We start from the raw sequence: 21572 nt of genomic DNA, 5'->3' as shown, positions 1-21572 counted from the left end.
AAAATTTGCTTGAACATCTCTGACTCCAAACAATGGAAAATGGAAAACATTTTTCTGTAGCTTCTGATCACACTGCAAAAAACAGCATTCTTCCTCAGTATTTCTGTCTTGTTTTCCAGTGCAAAAATGACAAATAAGAGATCGTTTCTGAAAAATGTATCAAAAATAAGTGAATTTATGATAAAAAAGAACATGGAGTCAAAAATCAACTGAATTAATTTCTCATTGTCAGATATTTGCTCATATATAAACTCACTTAATTTTGTTCAGTCTCAGAAAACAAGACTTCCCATCGTCATTTTGCATCTCAAGTAAATTTAAGGATGTTTAGATATTTCTAAAACAAGAAAAAATACAGACAAAGATATTCAATTGTATTTTTCCTTAATTTTCAATTATGTATTTATTTATTTTTTTGCAGTGTATGCAACATTTAATGCCACGACTGTATGAATTTAAAACTTTATGAATTTAATTTCAGCTGTAATTTAAGACCTTTTAAGGCCTAATCTGTGGAAGGGTGAACAGACCTTTTAAGACCTGCAGAAACCGGCTCTGGAGAAAGCGCTGCAAACATAAATCAGACACACGTGTGTTTCTGCTGGACACTGATGGCCAAAGAGCATCCTCGTACCTCTGAGGTCCAGCGCCAGGCTGCGGTTCAGATGAGAGCAGATGCTTCCGTCTTCATTGAGGCTCCAGCGCTGGTTGACACGCCCGTGCTCTTCCCATAATGCCACTGGGGCCCCGGCACAGGCCTTGGCCCCGATCACAGACAGACAGCCCCCCCGCGCCTGCAGAAACACACAGCGATCACAGCTGAACTACAGCGTTCACATCAAACTACTGTAGAGCTGAAGCGCATCTGATGAGCTGTGAAGAGCTCCAGAGCTGAGCTGAATAATGACACTAATGGCTTTACTGCTGTTTATTACTCTGAAGCTGCTCTGAAACCATCTGTTGTATCAAGCGCTGTAGAAATAAAGGTGACCCGACAAAGTTTTAACAGCTTGTTTTCTGAAAACTATGACAATATGAAACAATGACATCTAGAAGAGAAACAGGCTGTAACATCTTCCTACAAATACAGTGCTTCAAGAAACCTCCTGCAAAGCTCCTGAGAAACTCTGCTCAAGTGCACCGAGGACAAAAGCTGCTTTAAACACAAAGGATGCTCACATCAAATGTTGATTTCATTTAATTGATAAAGAAAATCTATTTATGACATTATTTTTGACAGCATCCTCATTTTACAGTATTTTTACACATGTGCCTAAAACTTTTAACAGTACTGTAGCTTTGCAGGAGCTTTCTTGAAGCGTCTTGGAGACGCAGTTCTTCTAGATTTTGTCTGTCTTAGTTTGTTCTGTTTCTTCATGTCATTCCAGACAGACTGGATAATGATCAGATCTCAAAAATCTCACTGGATTATTACAATTAATGGCAAACACTGATATTTCCTACTGACACACTACAGCTAAAGATAGAAATAACTCACTTAAAACCATTTTTAGCTGCTGATAATACTGTTCTAATCATTTTGGCCACCACTGTATCTGAGGAGACCTAGTGACAAGAGTATTTTTTAATCAGCTCCTCTCGACAGATGTGGCCCGTGTTTCTCCTCACTGACCGTGTTCTTCAGCAGGCCGTCGGTGAAGATCCAGCGCTGTGTGTCCAGAGATCGATCGGCGGGACTCAGGAAGAGTTTGGCTGGAAAGGACCCGTCTGAAACGCTCTCGCTGGTCAGAACCGAACCCAGAGCTCGGCTGCGCAGCTGGATGAACGCTTTGGGCTGAAGAGAAAGACAGGAGTGCATTTGGCAGAAAGATCCTGACATTAGAATCCTATTTGATCTGTTTGGCGATTTCAGTTAGGACAAAAGCTATTTAAGAATTACATAACATGATCTTATCTAAACCACAGATAGGAAAGGAATCACAGAAGCAGGACAAGAACCCTAAAAACTGCCTGAACTTTAGGAAAACCCCACTGGTCTATTAACTTTAAAGCGACAGTTCACCCAAAAATGAGAATTCAGTCATCATTTACTCTCCCTTGTGTCGTTCCAAACCTGTGTGAGTTTCTTTCTTACGCTGAACTCAAGAGAAGATATTTTGAAGAATGTAACCAAATAGTTGCTGGTCCCCGTTTACTTCCATTGTATTTTTTGTTCATACTATGAAAGTCAATACCTATCAGCAACATTCTTCAAAATATGTTCTTAGAAGAAAGAAATTCTTACAGGTTTGAAAAACGATGACACAATTATCATTTTTGGGTGAACATCTCCTTTAAACTTACTGGAAAACCAACAGTAAAAATCACATTAAAACAGTGTTAGAGTTGTTAACAACACAAGATGAAGAACAGCGATGTTTGATTGGTGGAAAGACTTCTGAAGACTCTTTGATAAATAATTACAGACTCTCACAAAATATAATGATATCAAATCTATTATTAATCTTATTCGCCTTTCAAAACTTCTGTTTGTTCAGCGCTTAAATAAAAGCACAGCGATTTTAATATCTAATGTTTGTTTCACAGCAGCTGTTTAGATCGTAGACAGGACAGGAATCATAAATCGAGTTTCATCTGTCCCTGTAATATGAATTTGTGAAGAATTCCAGATAGAATGTTTCTATAATAAACTCCCGGATTCACAAGGATCAGATGAAACACTAGAATGACTCAATGAATCTTTCATTTACATTACGTTTATACTTAGACTATGATGAGAGCAGATTTGTTCTCTGCCTTTGATAGGCCAATGCATTCACGTCTGTGATTGGTTACACTTCATTTCCAGCGATATCGTCGACTTGAAAGCAGATATTTTCTGAACTGAACTGAGCTGGACGATCACTGAATCAATGATGAACTGCCTTTAACTGAAAAGTGTTTACTGTTGTCTTTTTGCATTGACACACTATTTGTTCTATTTAATGCTGTAAAGCTGCTTTGACACAATCTGTATTGTTAAAAGCGCTATATAAATAAATGTTCCTTGACTGCTCAGTGCTGCAAAAACATGATGTAAATCTGTCCATCCAGATGCTGAGAGTATCGGTCTGGTGATGAACTGAAAGCTGACCTGTGTGAGAGGCTTCAGCGATCTGATGGTGTCCCAGCCACTGTGTTCAGCCCAATCCGGATATTCTCCCGGCTCCAGCAGCGTCTGCCGGCCCTTGAAGCGAGCGTATTGATACGCCACCCACCTGTGAGACGACAGCGGCGCTCAGCTGGACTCTCAGTGGTTTAATCAGAGCAGAGAGTAATAAAGATCTCTTACAGGCCGCTCTGGACTCTCACAGACTGGATGAAGAAGCCGGTCCGGTCCTCCGCGTCTGAACACAAGCTTTCCTCGAGGCCCTCGAACCCGCAGAGAGAGAAGAGACTCACGCATGGCTCTGCGAAACTCTGAGCGCAACAACAAACAAACACTAACACACATAGCCGGGTTTATGAAAGGAAAATTTAGGACCAAGTCCAAAAAAAAATTAAGGGAACACAGTACATCAATATGATCTCTACATGTAAATGTCTCGTGTTAGAAACACTTCAAAGTCTGAAAATACAACTTCCTACAGATTTACTTTTCTTTTTTTTATGTATTATCTCTGCTCCAAACACTATAAATGGAAATAATTTTACTGTACTTCTGATCACACTGCAAAAAATGATGTTCATTAGTACGTTTGTCTTGTTTTTCAAGTAAAGATTAATTTACTGGAGAAGTGAAATTACTTAAGACATGAAGTCATGCTTTATGAGAAATTGGTCAAAATTAAGTGAACTAATGATTAAAACAAAAGCAAATATCTGCCATTAGACTCAGAAAAATCTACTTAATTCAAAGGAAAAACCTAGTTTACATCTCCAGTAAATGTGTCTTGAGTTAAGGATGTTTAGATATTTGTACTGGAAAACAAGACAGAAACACTGAGGAAGAGATTAATTTAGTTCATGCAACATTTAATGCCACAACTTTAAGACTTTCTGCTCTGATTTAAGCAAATTAAGACTTTTAATTAAGAACTAAGCCATTTTAGAAACCCTGTCTACTGATGTCACCAGACGAATGTTTATTTCTTGTGTCTCCTGAGACTCACGTATGGAATGGGCTTTAAAGACTTGATGCCTGTGGATGTGCAGCCACAGGAAGTGAGATCAGGATAATGCCCCTCCCACAGGATATACTGGTTACCAGAGTAACGCTCCTCATCGAACAGCAGCCAACTGAGAGAGAGAGAGACATATTTAGTACATGAGTTTCTTGTCGAGGCGCCAGGCCCTAGGGGTGTGCGATATGACGATTTTTGATCGTGGACGATAAAAATGTCTCCACGATCTACTTTTTAAGAAATATGGTAGTATCGTGCTGCAGCGCACATTCTGTCAAATACAGTTCTGGCCTCCGTCTCTATATACTGTACAACACGACATACAGCAGTAGAGTTACTCAGACTGGACACTGCACTTATTCACGATTGCAAAAGTACATTATTTGCACACAAGCCTTGCTGGTTAAATGTTTCATTCACGCGCTGGTCTGACGTGCGCTTTTTCTGAGCGCATACACCTGAAGCACGCACTAAAACCCTGTCTAACAGCGCCTGATTACTCAACTAACTTATCTTTTGCGCTAATACTGTCAAAACACACAAGGTTTACATACAGACTGAGTTGGTTATCTCTAAAATGAAAGTAAATAGTTAAGAGAGAAACGGATGCGTGTCTATATATTAGATGCGTGCAGCTCTTAAAGGGACAGGACACTAAACATGCTGTCGACTGCCATTAAAGGGATAGTTCACCCTAAAATTTTATTTCTGTCATTATTTACTCACTCACATGTTGTCCCAAACCTCTATTAATTTCTTGTGCTGAACCCAAAAGAAGATATTTTGAAGAATGAGGGTAACCAAACAGTTGCTGGTCCACATTGGCTTTGATAGGAAAGAACAATCCTGTGGAAGTCACTGAGGACCAGCAGCTGTTTGGTTTTCCACCTTCTTCAAAATAGCATTTATGTTCAGCAGAAGAAAGAAACTCATTCAGGATTAAAACAACTTTTGAGTAAATGATGGTGTACAAATAAAACATTATGACAGAATTGACAGACAGATGACAGAATATTTATTTTTGGGGGAACTATTAATTTAACTTTAACAAAACAACAAAATACAAAGAGAAAAATCACTCACTATTCTTGACTGAAAATCTTTAATACAGTTGCTTTAGGAATCAGTCTATCTAGTGTTTTATTTTTATATTTGTTCATTCAATTTCACTGAATGCTCTGCTAAATACACCTATTGTACCTGAAAATAAAGCACTGTTTGTTTTATTTGTATATTATGTGTTTTTGTAATGTGTATCTTTGTTCTTATTTTTTAATAAGAAAGATAAAATAATGACAAAGATTTTTTATCTTCGCCCACTTTGGCCTAAATATCTGCCGTGCATCTTTGTCTTTCTAGTTTGGCTGTAATGCTCAGACAACTTGTAAAACCAAAATAGTAAAACTAACATGACAAAGAATCGTGATAAAATCGTGAATCGTGATATTTCTAAAAAAAAAATATTTCCCATATCGCCCACCCCTACCAGGCCCTTGTTGTTTCTAGACTGGACTACTGCAATGCTCTTCTGGCTGGTCTGCCATCAAACACAATCAAACCTCTACAAATGATTCAGAATGCAGCGGCACGACTGGTCTTCAACGAGCCCAAAAGAGCACATGTTACACCTCTCTTCATCTCCTTGCACTGGCTACCAGTGGCAGCTCACATCAAGTTCAAGTCACTGATGCTTGCGTGCAGAACGACCACAGGCTCAGCACCCTCCTACTTCCACTCACTATTACGAACCTACATCCCCTCCAGAAGTCTGAGATCTGCTAGTGAGCGACGCCTTGTGGTACCATCACAGAGAGGCTCAAAATCACTCTCCAGAACATTCTCGTTCACCATTCCTGGCTGGTGGAATAATCTTCCCACCCCTATCCGGAACGCCGGATCCCTGGCAATCTTCAAGCAACAACTGAAAACTCATCTCTTTCGGCAGTACTTGACTTCATCCTAAACTCAAAAAAAACCCTCTTTCTCTCTATCTTTCTCTCCGCTTACTAGCTTGTACTTATTTGAACAATGACTGAGACTTGGTGTTACGAGCACTTCCTCTGTCTGACTGCCTCTTCAAGATTAATCGCTTTTTGTATTCCCCAATTGTAAGTCGCTTTGGATAAAAGCGTCTGCCAAATGACAATGTAAATGTAAATATATTTACATATATTTACTGTAAACTGTAAAATGTTTCATTGCTATGCTGATGATACTCAGTTATATATCTCAACAAGACCAGATGAAACTTCCCAACTATCTAAGCTAATAGATTGTGTAAAAAATTTAAAAGATTGGATGACCAATAATTTCCTCCTATTAAATTCAGATAAGACAGAGATATTACTTACTGGACCAAAACAGTACACAGAATCTCTTGGAGTAAATTTGCAACTAGAGACTGTTATGTCCTCTAAAGTCAAAAATCTGGATGCTATATTAGACAGCAACTTTCCTTTGAAAATCATATTTCCCATGATACAAAAACAGCATTCTTCCATCTCAGGAACATTGCTAAGCTTCGAAGCATGCTACCTGTTTCTGATGCAGAAAAGCTAGTTCATGCATTCATGACCTCTAGACTGGACTATTGTAATGCACTGCTAGCTGCTTGTCCTGCATCTTCAATAAACAAGCTACAGATAGTCCAAAATGCAGCGGCTAGAGTTCTTACCAGATCAAGAAAATATGATCATATTACCCCAATTTTACAGTCTCTGCACTGGCTACCTATTCAGTTCCGTATCATTTACAAAATATTATTACTTGTCTATAAGGCCCTAAATGGTTTAGCACCTGCGTACCTAACTTGTCTTCTACCACGCTATAATCCAACCCGCTCTCTAAGATCACAAAACTCTGGACTTTTGGTAATACCTAGGATAGCAAAGTCCACTAAAGGAGGTAGAGCTTTTTCACATTTGGCTCCCAAACTCTGGAATAGCCTTCCTGATAACGTTCGGGGTTCAGACACACTCTCTCTGTTTAAATCTAGATTAAAGACACATCTCTTTAGCCAAGCATTCACATAATGCATCTTATAATCTTGTACTGCAGTTATATCTGATCAAATGTACATTATTATTATTCTTTAGCTTGGGTTGAACAAATCATTTTTGCTTAGATGGAACAGCAGCTACGCTAATTATGTCTCTATTTGTTTCTCTGTTGATTAACATCCCGTGGTAACTAGGAATGACAGAAGCTTCAGTCTGGATCCAACCCTTAAATGATCTGAGATGACCGAACACCTGAGAAAAGATGATGCCAACCCCTCAGAGGACCTCAGAGGATGCCAACGCTCAGGCAACATGCAGAATTACCAAATTTTGCCATAAGTTAAATATATTAAGGTTCTGCAATATATAAATATATTGTGGAAACTTAATTTCCTGTAGAGCTGCTTTGCAACGATTTGTATCGTAAAAAGCGCAATACAAATAAACTTGAACTTGAGCTTAAACAACACCACACTTCAACATGCTTTACAATATAATTATCTTGGTCTGGTTTTAACTCCCACTGGAAATTTCAATTTGGCAATAAAAACATTACTTATGCATGCCATACGAATTAAATTATTCAAAATAAACATTCCCATCAGAATTTGGACAAAGATTCTTGATAGTGTCATACTGCCCTGAAGTAAGATCTGGCGCCCAACGAGTAACTACAGCCATAAAGATTGGCACAAACACCCTTTAGAAGCTCTGCATGTAGAGTTCTGTAGAAGCATCCTTCATGTGCACAGAAACACACCTAATAATGCATGTAGAGCAGAACTAGGCAGTCTTCCCCTAAATTTAATTATAAAAAAAAAAAGAGTTTGATATTTCTGGATTCACTTAAACTTCAGTTCTGAATATTCTCTTCATTTTAAAGCACTAAAAACACACACACACAAAAAAAAGGAGTGCTCAAAACAGTCATCTTTGTGTATTGGTGTCAGATCTGACTAACAAAGCACTCAATATCACCAACCCTGAAAAAGCTGGAAGAATCAAAGAAATGATGAATGAAGAGAAGGAGACATACATACAGCATCGGAAAGAACAAACCAAAGACCAAAGTGGTCTCCAATGCTATCTGAAACTCAACAGAGAGTACAGTCTGGCTGATTATCTGATCTCAGTCAGGAATATAACTCAGACATTTACTGACGAAGTACAGACTGAGTGACCACCAGCTGGCCATATACTGTACATATAACGAATGTAGATCTGGATCAGTTGGGACAGAGGAACACTTTCTCCTCCACTGTGACAAATACACGTCCTTAAGAGACGCACTGTACAGTCAAATACAGCAGATTATTCCTGAGTTCCAGTCACTCCATGAAAATGACAAATTAGGAATATTACTGCTTCCTCTTTAGTAGCACAACATATGTGTGACCCTGGAGCACAAATCCAGTCATAAGGGTCTTTTTTATTATTATTTATTGAGATCTGAATAAATAATCTTCCCATTGATGTATGGTTTGTTATGATCGGACAATATTTGGCTGAGATACAACTATTTGAAAATCTGGAATCTAAGGGTGCAAAAAAATCTAAATACTGAGAAAATCACCTTTAAAGTTGTTCAAATGAAGTTCTTAGCAATGCATATTACTAAACAAAAATGAAGTTTTGATATATTTACAGTAGGAAATTTACTAAATATCTTCATGGAACATGATCTTAATATCCTAATGATTTTTGGCATAAAAGAAAAATGTATAATTTTGATCCATACAATGTATTGTTGGTTATTGCTACAGATATACCTGTGTTACTCATGACTGCTTTTGTTGCTCCACGGACACATTTATAAATGCCACTAACTAAAGTTAAAGAGTGAACACATCTGCATTATGGATGCATTTTATTTGTATTTTTGTTTTGTTTTTTTATTCTGCTATGTACAATGCTTTGGCAATATGTACTCAAGTATGTCATGCCAATAAAGCAAATGAATTGAGAGAGCTGGACTGAAGGACCGCAGCTGAAGGGGTGATTTATAGCTACAGGTTTAGCGTGTGGACTCTCACCGTCCCCGGATCACCCTCAGCGACTCGACTCCTGGAGCTCCACAGTCGGGAACATCGCTCTCGAACTCTCGGCTCTCACCGCTGAACCGTGTCTGGCTGTAGACTCGCAGCTGCGCTCAGAGAGAAACACATTAGCGGCACACGCCGGGACTCTCCACACTTATACAGTGCACAGCATAAATGAGTACACCCCCTCTGAATAAATATAAAAGATGTTTTTCTTAATGATCACTAATATAATTCATGGAAAGATGGTAAAATTTAAATGTATTAAACATATACTTAATAAAAACAACAAAATATATGCCAATATTTTCTGTAAGATAAGTAAATTAGCCAATTTTGTTTAAATGAAGGATTGCAGAAATGAGTACACCCAAGATTTAATTCAGCAAATGTATAATATTCTAGTACTTAGTATGTCCTCCAGAACTTTAAGTATACTGCTCTGACCCTTCTTGGCACTGAGTGTACAAGTTCATGATAAATTTTCACATCTGTCCTGTTTAACTCCTGGAGGACGAGCTCCTTGAATGCGCTGGTCTTTAATGGGGAGTTTTGCTCAGCTCGTCTCTACAGAATCCCCCACAGCTGCTCAAGAGTGTTAAGATTGAGTGAAATACAATCTACATCCCCCCGTGTGCAAACGCTAAGGACGCGCTTCGTGAATTGTACAGCGCTATCAGTGAACAACAAACAAATAACCCCGACGGCTTTTTCATCATAGCCGGTGACTTCAACCACGCAAACTTAAAGACAGTTTTACCAAAGTTCTACCAACATGTGAACTTTGCAACAAGGGGGAACAACACACTGGACTTTGTTTATACAACAGAGAAAAACGCATACAAAGCTGAACCCCGCCCCCACCTCGGGTACTCGGACCACATCACTGTTATGCTAATCCCAGCATATAGACCGCTTCTCAAACTCACCAAACTGGTTCAAAAGCAGATCACAGTATGGCCAGACAATGCCACCTCAGCACTACAGGACTGCTTCCAGGACACAGACTGGAACATGTAGGCAGCCACCTACAACAACCACACAGACCTGCAGGAGTACACTGAAACTGTGACTGCTTACATCAAAAAGTGCATAGATAATGTGACAGTCACCAAGACCATCACCACACGTGCAAACCAGAAGCCATTGATGACAGCAGAGGTTCGTGGGCTGCTAAAGACCAGAGATGAAGCATTCAGATCAGGAGACAAAGCTGCCCTCAAAACAGCAAGAGCCAATCTGTCTCATGGCATCAAGAAGGCAAAACAACAATATGCTAAAAAAAATTAACAACAACATCACAGACAGTAAAGACACTCGGTCCCTGTGGCAAGCCATTCAGACCATCACTGACTACAAGCCCCCACCACAGGCCAGTGACGATGACACATCCTTACCAGATGCACTCAACCACTTCTACTCACGATTTGAGATACAGAACGACACACCTGCACAGAAATGACTCACATCTCCAAACGACCAGGTACTCTGTCTCTCTCCAGCCGACGTAAGGAAGACCCTGTCCCGGATTAACCCACGAAAGGCTGCGGGCCCTGACAACATACCTGGACGTGTACTGAGAGACTGTGCTGCACAGCTGACGGATGTCCTAACAGACATCTTCAACACCTCGCTGAGTCAGGCAGTCGTCTCCACGTCTCTCAAATCCACCTCCATAATTCCAGTTCCAAAGAAGTCACCCGTGTCCTGTCTGAATGACTATCGTCCCATAGCGCTGACCCCAATCATGATGAAGTGCTTTGAGAGGTTAGTCATGCATTACATCAAGTCCAGTCTCCCAAACACACTGGACCCATTCCAGTTTGCATACTGTCCAAACCGTTCCACGGACGATGCAGTATCCACCACTGTCCACCTAGCTCTTACTCACCTGGAACAGAAAGGCTGAAAAGGGCAAGTCTCCGCCAGCTGACAAGGGCAAGTCTCCCACCACCCATCCTCAACCACTTTCTACAGGGGCACCATTGAGAGTGTGCTGACCACCTGCATCACTGTCTGGTATGGGAACCGCAGTGCTGCTGACCGCAAGACCCTACAACGAACAGTGAACACTGCCGCAGAGATTATCGTTGCCCCTCTCCCTTCCATCCTGGACATTTTCCTTGCACGATGCTCCAGCAAGGCCTCCAGCATCATGAAATACCCCATCCACCCCTCCTACAACCTCTTCCAGCTTCTACCATCAGGTAGAAGGTACCGGAGTATCAAAGCTCGCTCTGTCAGATTGCTCAACAGCTTTTTTCCCCAGGCTGTGAGAGCTCTTAACTCCAATCTCCCTGTCCCCCTCTGACCCCCCACCCACCCAACTCAGTTGACAACTTTTCCTAAGTGCAATTCTGAATGTGCTACACACAGGTGAGTGGGCTATACAAACCACCTGTAGTAACGCACTCATCCCACTATATGCACACTAGACACTTTCTATGAACACTCCCTGCTACAAAGACTCAATAAAAAAAATGTTCACTTGAGCATTGCACTACAAAATAATGTTTACTTGAGCATTGCACTACAAATCTTTTTGCACTACGCGCTGCTTCCCACAAAATCTCTTTAATCTGCACAACAATGTAATGTACGATATATATATATACACAATTTTTATTTTTTATTTCTATCTTTTTGCACAATTTCATGTACAGTATATATGTAAAGTTCCTGTACAGTCTCAGTTTGTGTATGTCTAGGCAACTAGGTATAGTAGTTATAGTATATGTATAGTCATTATTTATAGTCATATTTTTTGTTTTTTTGTTATTTTTCTCTTATACTTGCACTGTTGTATGTTTTATCTTATGTTTAACTAGTATGTAGCACCGTGGTCCTGCGAGACAGAACATTTCGTTCCACTATATGTCCACACATGTAGCAGAATGACAATAAAGCTCAACTTGAACTTGAACAAGTCCACTGAAGGATTTTCACCTTGGTATAGGGGCTGGGTGATATGGCCTAAGAAAAAAAATCACCAATTTTTACGATTTAAATCTTTTTTATCCCCCCTACTTAAAATCAATCTGCCAATGACAAAGAAATTGTTCAAAACAAGTTTTAACTTCTTTTTTTTCCCTTCTGGGATTTAATCTGGATTTCCCCCTTGGGGTTAAAGTGCAATCAGAAACAACAAAAAGACAAGATGGCAGGCCCTGCCATAGTAAAAATTGAATATGTAACTTAACATAGCATAAAATTATGTGACCCTTTTTGATAAGTTTTCTTTAAACACAAGTTTTAACATCTTGCTATTCAGTAGATAGGAAGTAGTTCTGATAAAGTGTAAACAAAACATTCAACAGCATTAAATATCAGTGACTGTTTTGGCGGGACGATGACAAATGGTTTGCAGATCCTCAGGACCACTGACAAACATCTGATCTTGTAAAATGTGTGTAAAGTACTGCCGCTCCATAGTATAAACAGTACATGCGATCGCGAATCTCAAAAGTGAAACTAAAAAACGATTGTGCATTCAAAAGCAGTTTCAATGCCAGGCGTAATCCCTCATGCCCGCAATTTTATATACAATCAGAGCTCTACGCTTACTTTTCTTTTTAGGAGCGTGTCAAATCAATAATCAAAGATTCTGATCAAAAATTAACCTTCCCATTACGAGGTGATATTTGACTCCTTAAAGTGATTTACAGGGAATTTAGTTTTTACCTTTGTAATGGCATTTTTCTAACTTTATTAAAAGTATGTTATCTTTTATGTCAAATTAAAAAATAATATTAATAAGCTTTTTATAATTTCTAATTAAAACAACAGAATAAAAACAAGTAGAATAAGAAGTAGAATAAGATACCTATCAAATGAAATCAGTATTTAAGGAATAAATTTGTACTACAGAGGTGGCACAGAAGAACACACAAGTGGCTTGTAGGTGTATTTTCAGATGTTTAATGAGGCTCAGAGGTTGCATAAGTGCAATTAAATTCATAAATTCATGTTGAAGTTAATTTTTTAAATATACAATTTTGAATGAAGAAATATTAAGGCCCGGTTTCACAGACAGGGCTTAGACTAAACCAGGATTAGGCCATAGTTCAATTAGGACATTTAAGTACTTTTTATTAACATGCCTTAGAAAAAAATATTACTGGTGTGCATCTTGAGACAAAACAAAGGCACTGATATATTTTAAGATCAATCAGTGCAAGTTTATTTCAGTTGAAACAACTCAATTACATTTTAGTCTGGGACTAATCTTAAGCCTTGTCTGTGAAACCAGGGGTAAATGATTTAAATAACAGAAAAGATACTTAAAAATTTAATTAAAACCACCAGTAGGTGGCGGTATGTCACTGATTTTATCACTGAATCCTTAATTTAATTGATTCGTTCGAACGCTGATTCATTCAGGAATGAAGAACGTGACTGTCTTTATGAATGGGTAATTGAATCATTGACTCACTAGATTCGTTTAAAAACGCAGATCATTCATGAATGAAACACCGCTGTGGAGATGCGCAGCGGCTTGGCCGGGACTTTGTTTGAAACTATTTTCGTTGATGAAATAGAGCAAAATAAGGCAATAGTGTTGTAGTCAGACAATATAAGTCATGTAATATTAACTTCTTGTTTAATGAACTATTGTATTAAATCAATATCACATTTGCAAACTCCCTTAATAATCATTAAAGCTGTCCCTCATCTTAGTTCATCGCAATCTCACAAAACTGCATTATAATCAACAAAGCTCCTTACACTGTGTAAATAAGAGATACATTGTGCACTGTCTACACTTCTTTTGCTATGTGATACATTACTCAACGCTGCAAAAACACGTAAGTATGTTAGAAACCTTTAAAGCTCCCTCAGCACAAACACAAACATGCTGATCGGGTCAGTCCACTGCTGCTCCTAAATATTTTTTCATAGTCGCACGCAGTAGTTTTCAGTCGCAAATGGGATTACGAGCATAGGGACGCTGAGGACGCACATGCGCACTTAAGTTATTTAACAGTAATCAGTTTTTCCACATGATCATGGCCGTTGTTTCACAGTTGAAAAGAGACTGACATCAAAATAGCTGAGACTGCAACAACAGACGCTCACATTGACAAGCGCTTGTGAGCGAGAGGGTATGAGAAACAGCTCAGCTTTGGTTTAAAAGAGTTCAAAAATACTTGTTATCAGTCATGACTTAATGGGGAAAATAGAGCAGACACTGAACATGGTTGAAGCTTTCTAGAGTGTTCACGTACAACTTCAAATGGAGTATACTTTGAAAGGCTGCGCGTTCGTATACAAAAACGAAGTAAATTAGGCCTTTAACATGATGTCTATCAGCCATCGGCGATGGACGACGGCATCGTCTATCGGGCCAAACCCTATATGGCAAACGCGCGTGGGGAGGGCTGAGCTCATTCGGAACTACGGGAGCTCAGAGGAGAGCGTCGGTGGATGTAAAAAAGAAAATCAATTTTCATTCAAACAAATCGACATAAACTAAACATTCGAGTTAATCGATAAAATCGATTTATCGCCCAGACCTACCTTGGTATAATGAATATCGTCATTGTCATGCTGAAAAAATGCCCAACAATGCAGGGTATGAGGGGAGTGTAGCATCTTCTGTTTCAAATTTTTGTATTCCATCACACAGTAGTGTGTGAATTCATGACAGTATTGATAAAGCACAACTCCCTCACACCTTCAGCACTCATTCATCCCTATATAAGAGCTTTCCTACCACTGAACGTCACTGTGGGTACCAAACACTTCTCACTGTACTCCTCCTCTAGCAACACCAGAACATTTTGGATGCTTTTGGATCCAAAATGATTGACTTGGTCTCTTGAGACCAGAGTATGGATTCCCAGAAGTCTCTATTTTGTAAATATGGGCATCAGAAGAGGTTATATGAGTTTATTTTGCTTTGGCTATAGTAGGCAATTCTAGTGGTGACAACAACCATGCATGTCACTTCTGCAGGCTGCGTAATAGTCTGTGAGATAAAGTGTCACTCTTTTCATAGCTTTTGCCAGCTCTGAGATAGTTGCATGTTATTTCGCCTGCTCTTTTTCTAGCAAAAATTCACTCATCACTAAATGAAAACTTAAAGCGAAGACCTGATTATTTCAGGAGCCTTGTCACAAGTCCATTGTTTTTGAAAGTCGGTGCTACTTCTGCTATATTTTCACACTTAAAACAATAATTTGGTATTCCTCTTTTATGCTAAGAAATAAGTCACCTGGCAGTTCTCTCACAAGTGGTTCCACTGCTGCCAGCATTAAGTCTGAGTATTATTCAGTGGGCTATATAACACTTTCAATTGTCAGGAAATTACTCGTCTTTAACAGTTTTGATTCAATATACTTACCTGTTGATCAAAAATAGCCTTAAACCTATACACTTTTTTTTTTTTTTTAGTTTTATTTAGTAACTTTCAAGAGGGTGTACTCATTTCTACAACACAAAATGTTATCACTTTGATAAGAAACTCTTATTTTGCTGAATAATTTTGACATTCTTCTTTGGTAATTGATCAAGCAGGCTTGTTGGAACATTATATCTCCAAAGAACCCTAACATGCCATCTATGTAAAGAGTAATTGCTGAATTTGTTAAGTTTTAGAGCGGGTGTACTCATTTATGCTGTGCACTGTACGTTAGCGGCACGTGAAGCGCAAACATACCAGAAACTTCGGTTCCATGATCCGACAGACTTCCTGTGGAGAAATTAAGACTCATCAATGAAAGCGTGTCATGAATCAAACACAAACACACTCAGTTGATGAGACTCACTCTGTGAACGGGCCGCAGTGATCTCGCTGAGCTCTGTCCATCGCCCCAGTCCAGCAGCCCCGGATAACAGCCTTTCTCCAGAACACACTGCTGTCCGGTGAAACACCGCTCGCTGTACGCAACCCACCTGAAACACACCAAATACTCTGTTAAGAGCCGTTCACATTGATAACTAAAGTGCTTTAATAACTGCTCAACTGTGCAGAACTCCTGAAGAGCCCTGCAGAGTTTAACGTCAACCCTAATTAAACACCTGATCCAGATACTCAAGTCCTTACTTGAACACTACATGGTAATTGTGTTGAAGCAGAGCTGGAACTGCGTTTTGGGCCCCTGCTGGAACTTAAAGAATAAGTCCACACCAATGGGTTTGTTAACAGGGAAAAATGTTGATTCTGAACGTGCAAATTTCAAAATAGAATACAGTAACTCTGAGAATCAACAAAATTGTTAATCACAAAGAATAAGTCCACACCACAGTTACAATAGGGGCTTTCACACTGGGCAGTTATAGGAACTTTGAAAACATTCCTCTGATGTGAAAGCCCCTGTTGATAACTATAACGATAACTATAAACTTTTAATAATCGCTCAACTCACAAACTATGTTTTAACAGATCACTTTAATTCGAAAAGCACAACGATAACGATATTGTTGGAATCACTTTCAGAAGGTTTTTTTCTAGCTGATGAGCGATAAAAACACTGACAGCCAATCAGAATCCACTCAGATGCAATCAGCTTGAACATCTAAAGCAGGGGTCATCAAACTCTGTCCTGGAGGGCCGGTGTCCAGCAGAGTTTAGCTCTAACTTGCCTCAACACACCTGCCTGGAAGTTTGAAGTATACCTAGTAAGACTTTGATTAGCTGCTTCAGGTGTGTTTGATTAGGGTTGAAACTAAACTCTGCAGGACACCGGCCCTCCAGGACAGAACTTGGTGACCCCTGGTTTAAAGCGAAGACTGCAGCACACTTATAATAAACAAAATGTCACAATGTGCTAATATAGTTATCGTTCTCGGTGTGATTCTGATCGTGTGAATGAAATGTGGCCTTACGCTCCACTCTTCACGCAGACAGCGCTGGTCTCCTGCAGATCAGGGATCTCCTGATGAGCGTCGATTTCTTCATCAGAGATCTTCAGACTCACAGACGGCTCAAGGAAATCCTGCGGGAAAGAAGGACGCTTACGTTACAGAGCCATCAGCAAACCCGCAATACCCTGCTACGGTCATTCTGTAATGTAATGATTCCTTTCAAAGTTTTTGTTAGAAAATACGAAAACATGATCTTGTGCAACAGTGCTGAGCTGATTCAATAACAGTACTCACTGGCATTTTCACCTGCTATAAAACAGTGTTTGAACAAGCACAGACAGGCCAGATGAAGACACTGACGCAAAAGTTTAAGAACAGACTTATAACAGAATATCTGCATCATGAAACACACGGCCGGTGATTCTGCTGTCAAACACTGACGTTCAGAGCTGACTGCTGGCTCACAGTGCACTGGACAGACATGACAGAGAGTGCATTTCCTATAGCTCAAATGGTAGAGCATGGCGCTAGCAACGCCAAGATCATGGGTTTGATTCCCAGGGAAAGCAAGAGCTGGTAAAACTGTAACTTGAATGCAGTGTAAGTCGCTTTGGATAAAAGCGTCTGCTAAATGCATAAATGTAAATGTAATGTAAATGCATGAAAATCAGGCAGAGACGAGACGACTCACAGACTGAACGCAGCGCACCGACTGCATCCACAGCTCTGCTCCGCCAAACAGTTGAGTACAGTCCGAGTATTCACCCTCCTCCAGAACACACTGATGACCTCTGAACCCCTCGCTGGAGAACGCCACCCATCTAACACACACACACACACACACACACATCAGCTGTCTGCTGCCTAGATGATACACACACCGGACAAGAAGCACTGCGTCACGCCTTTAACATTAAAACACATTGTTTTCTATGAGTATTCCCACACCTACGACTCAATCCTGCTGCGCCACACACATACTTTTTCATTGCATTAAATGCACATTCTGACTTCACTCTAGACTGAAAGATTGTGCATTTTTCAGCAAAAGCTTTGACTTTCTGTGGCTCGAATATAGTCTGTATAAGAGATGGCTAAACCAGGGCCCTCAGCTTTGTTTTGGCCTGCCATGCCATATCATGTAATAAAAATAGGGGGGAAAAAAAAAATCACCCTTCACCATTGTTCCTCTTTTGCATTGAATTTTTGAGAATATAGTGGAATTTTTTTTTTTTCATAAAATTCTCTTATATTAAGATTTTTATATATCCTTTTTTTGTATCTTTTTTATATAATTTTTTTATATCATCAGGTTTGATTTTTGGCCCGTCATAGTGAAAAGTTTGGACGCCTCTGGACTATGTGCGTTATATACAAATATTTAATACACTCCTTTTGCTTGCGCTGTTTTTTCAAACACCTAAATTCGTCAATGCTATTTTGTTCAAGCTTGAAGTGACCTTTTGGCTGTTTGCGGATTTGATTCAAATTTAAACTTGCACAAACATCCGGTGTGTGAATCACCCTAGACGTGACGCAGCGCTTCTCGTCCAGCTTAAGAGAGCAAAATGACCAGGTCTGTAAATGTATCACATGATCGCTGGTTTCTCTGATAAAGTCACGCACATCCCACCCGTGACACGCAGAGATGCAGCGGTGTCCGTCAGACGGGGCTCGTGATCTAGAAGCTCTCTGACCTGACCCTGGAACTGCGGCTTCTCGAACAACACAACCTACACAAGACACACAGCGATCAGATCCATGGATCCCAGAACAGCTCTGGACAATAGCGAGTGTGGCGTCTCACCTTTGGGTCCAGCGGTCTGGTTACCCGGAGCCCGCCCTGCGTCAAAAACACATGAAACACTCGCATCAGCTCAAACCAGCATGATGTTTGCGGAGAGAAACGTGATCGTGTCTGAGGACGGAAACGCTGCCTACACTCAATCCAAAAATAATTCAGACACCAGATATAATTTTTGATAATTTTTTACTAGTGGGTGCAGGACACTATAGTTAATTTATGTAAGTGAGGATAGCAAAATAAAGTCAACTGACATATTATACCCAAAGATTCTTCATACAGTGGACTATCAGTAAAACAAAAATTAGATTTGACACTTTGAATGGACCATGTTTTGTTATAAACCTTTCTATCAAAGTTATCTGACATTATTAAGATGAATTTGATCTGACACAGTTTAACTCTGAGCTCGTCATATTTTATTACCATTGTCTAAATTACAGCGAATAAACTGTGATAATGTGAGAAATTTTGAAGGTGTCTGAATAAACTTTGGTTTGACTGTACGTACCAGTTTTAGCGGTCGGAGACTCTTGACGCAGGACAGGAGTGAGTTCTGGAGCACCGGTGAGACTCTTTCATCCGTCTCCAGAACGGCGGATCGGCCGCTGAATCCGGGCTGCTCGTAAACCAACCAGCTGCACACATTCAGGGAAGACGGACAAAACACGCATGAACCACTGCCAGCACAACAACAGCTGTTTTAACGTCTTGCTGAAGAGAAATGTCAAAAACAATCCAAGCAGACAAGACCTTTGGTAGTGAATAAACTAAATCTGGTGCCAGCGTCAGAAGCACTTCAAATGAGCAGTTGGGGATCAAGACATTAAGAAAAAACTAAATCCAAGTCATCAATCTCAAAACACATAATTTTTGATGATTTTAGTCCAGGTCAACAATCTGAGACCAAAGATGCTGTTTTCACACTCAAATACACTGTATCTCCTACCATCCGTTAGTGACGCGGAGCTCGGAGAGGAGCACAGGCTCTGTCAGGTCTGTTGCAGAGTAAAGACGGATAGTCTGAGATGAGCTGGGACACAGATGCATCTCTGGAACACCGTCGTCCTGCACACAACAACACTAGACGCTTCACTGACTGAAGAAAACACCATCAAAGCTCATGAACACAGAGTGAACACAGATCCTGATGAGTGTCTGTGCATTCACCCGAGAAGCTAATAAAAATTAATGAAACACTGAGGTAAAAGGAAATGATGTATGACTATTATGCGCTATAGAAATAAAGATATGCCTGGTCATAATGAGATTTAGCATTTACATTACAAGGTGACTAGCTGTGTATCAATTCACCATCAATCTGCCAGAAGGTGGCGCTATAAGCTATTAATTCTATTCACTGGCGTTTGTTAGTGGGTATAGTTGTGCTGATTTCTCACTCGACACACCACAATCACAACAGTGTTTCTGTGTATAGAAACATGTAATATCCAGTAACTGACACACCAAAACAGTGAGAGACAGACGGCTCCTGATACCTTGAGCAACGTCCGGACAGAGCACACAGACAGATCAGTCCTGCCGGGCTCCCTGGTCTCCTTCAGGACTTGCTGAGATCCTCCGCTGGTCATCACAGTCTGACCCTCCTCCAGAAGAACACACGAGCCGCGGTGAAATGGATCCACATACAGCAGCCAACTAAACACAGCGTTTAAACACATCACCATCTTAACAAGCAACACAACATCATCTCTCACGCACACAGAATCTCAAGGAGATTGCAGTGGAGACCAGAAGAGTCTCAGACTCTTTGTCTGAAGGAACTGAGCAGAGAACTGAACAGAAAGTGACTGAACAAAAAGCATTAAGAAACACACAGGACAGGAACACCGCAGAACTCATCAACTCACACGAACAAATATTTCATGTAAAAGTTTGTCAAAGGCTCATACATAAACCTTAAAAACATCTCAGGATGTGCGTGACGCCGTTGTTTTCTTCAAAATCTCTGAATCAAATCAGCCGTCTGTGCACTGCACCAGTACAATTTCAGGTTTACGAAAAAATCATCCCCCGTGTGATTTCCACACGTGTTTGAGTGCTGCTGAATAATGGAGAACGCAGTCCGTGGACATGCATTAACAAAACGACATTGCATAAGCTTTCAGTGCTCAGAAAAATGCAGGCACAATGACTTCATCTATTAGACATCAGCTACAGCTCACTTATACACACACACAAACTCAATCTGTCTCTGAGAGCCGCTCAGACACAAAATGATGAGCTAATTTCTCGTACAACAGCACAACTGGACTCTCATTCATAAAAAAACCATTACCAACTTATCTCAACTCTGACTCGGCCCGGAAACTTACTGACTGTGTGTGTGTATTGTGTAAGTATTTTAGTGAGGTGTATTATCTGATGAAAGTAAACATGATTACCATCCTCTCAGCGCATGCAGCGTTCCTCTGTGAACAAACAGATCCCTCCGAGCATCCTCCACGTCAGCGCAGATTTCACTTCTCTCTCCGCTCAGCGACTCGTAGACGAGCACCTGCGTTCATCAGGAAACATCAGCGACAGAGCAGAACACTCCTGTGCACACATGGGTTAGTACAGCGCTACCATTATACTCCTGAAAGACACTGGCACAATCTGAACAAACAAAGGCAATGAGGATATGGTTTGAGTTTATTTTTTGTGCTGCAAAATATATGACTGTAGAGCATCATATTAGCAAGCTGAGTGGAATTGATTTCTGTTATCACAGTCCCAAAACATTGCTGCAACTGATATCATAACAAATATGATTTAAATCTATAGAGTTAGATTCTTC

At 40.1% G+C, this 21572-nt stretch overlaps 1 protein-coding gene across 3 annotated transcripts in view; it reads right to left on the bottom strand.

Annotated features, from left to right (window-relative positions):
* LOC306864295 (beta/gamma crystallin domain-containing protein 3-like) overlaps nucleotides 1-21572 on the bottom strand; it is a 42662-nt gene that overhangs the window by 4481 nt on the left and 16609 nt on the right. For 2 of the 3 annotated variants that reach the window (XM_079408230.1, XM_079408228.1), the window contains exons 6-21: nucleotides 21178-21290; nucleotides 20272-20431; nucleotides 19722-19840; nucleotides 19284-19410; nucleotides 18776-18811; nucleotides 18595-18701; nucleotides 17660-17789; nucleotides 16990-17099; nucleotides 15930-16056; nucleotides 15821-15853; nucleotides 9157-9266; nucleotides 4113-4239; nucleotides 3293-3420; nucleotides 3095-3218; nucleotides 1634-1795; nucleotides 635-794 (exon numbers count right to left, since the gene is read on the bottom strand). In XM_079408230.1, the coding sequence (XP_079264356.1) occupies nucleotides 635-794; nucleotides 1634-1795; nucleotides 3095-3218; nucleotides 3293-3420; nucleotides 4113-4239; nucleotides 9157-9266; nucleotides 15821-15853; nucleotides 15930-16056; nucleotides 16990-17099; nucleotides 17660-17789; nucleotides 18595-18701; nucleotides 18776-18811; nucleotides 19284-19410; nucleotides 19722-19840; nucleotides 20272-20431; nucleotides 21178-21290 (1873 nt within the window). The remainder of the gene's footprint in view (nucleotides 1-634; nucleotides 795-1633; nucleotides 1796-3094; nucleotides 3219-3292; nucleotides 3421-4112; nucleotides 4240-9156; nucleotides 9267-15820; nucleotides 15854-15929; nucleotides 16057-16989; nucleotides 17100-17659; nucleotides 17790-18594; nucleotides 18702-18775; nucleotides 18812-19283; nucleotides 19411-19721; nucleotides 19841-20271; nucleotides 20432-21177; nucleotides 21291-21572) is intronic. The other variant, XM_079408229.1, reaches the window with a different exon arrangement.

Source organism: Barbus barbus (assembly GCF_936440315.1).
Source record: "Barbus barbus genome assembly, chromosome: 45".
Lineage (NCBI taxonomy): Eukaryota > Metazoa > Chordata > Actinopteri > Cypriniformes > Cyprinidae > Barbus > Barbus barbus.
The sequence above is the reverse complement of the archived record's forward strand: the minus strand, read 5'-3'. Positions and strand labels throughout refer to the sequence as shown.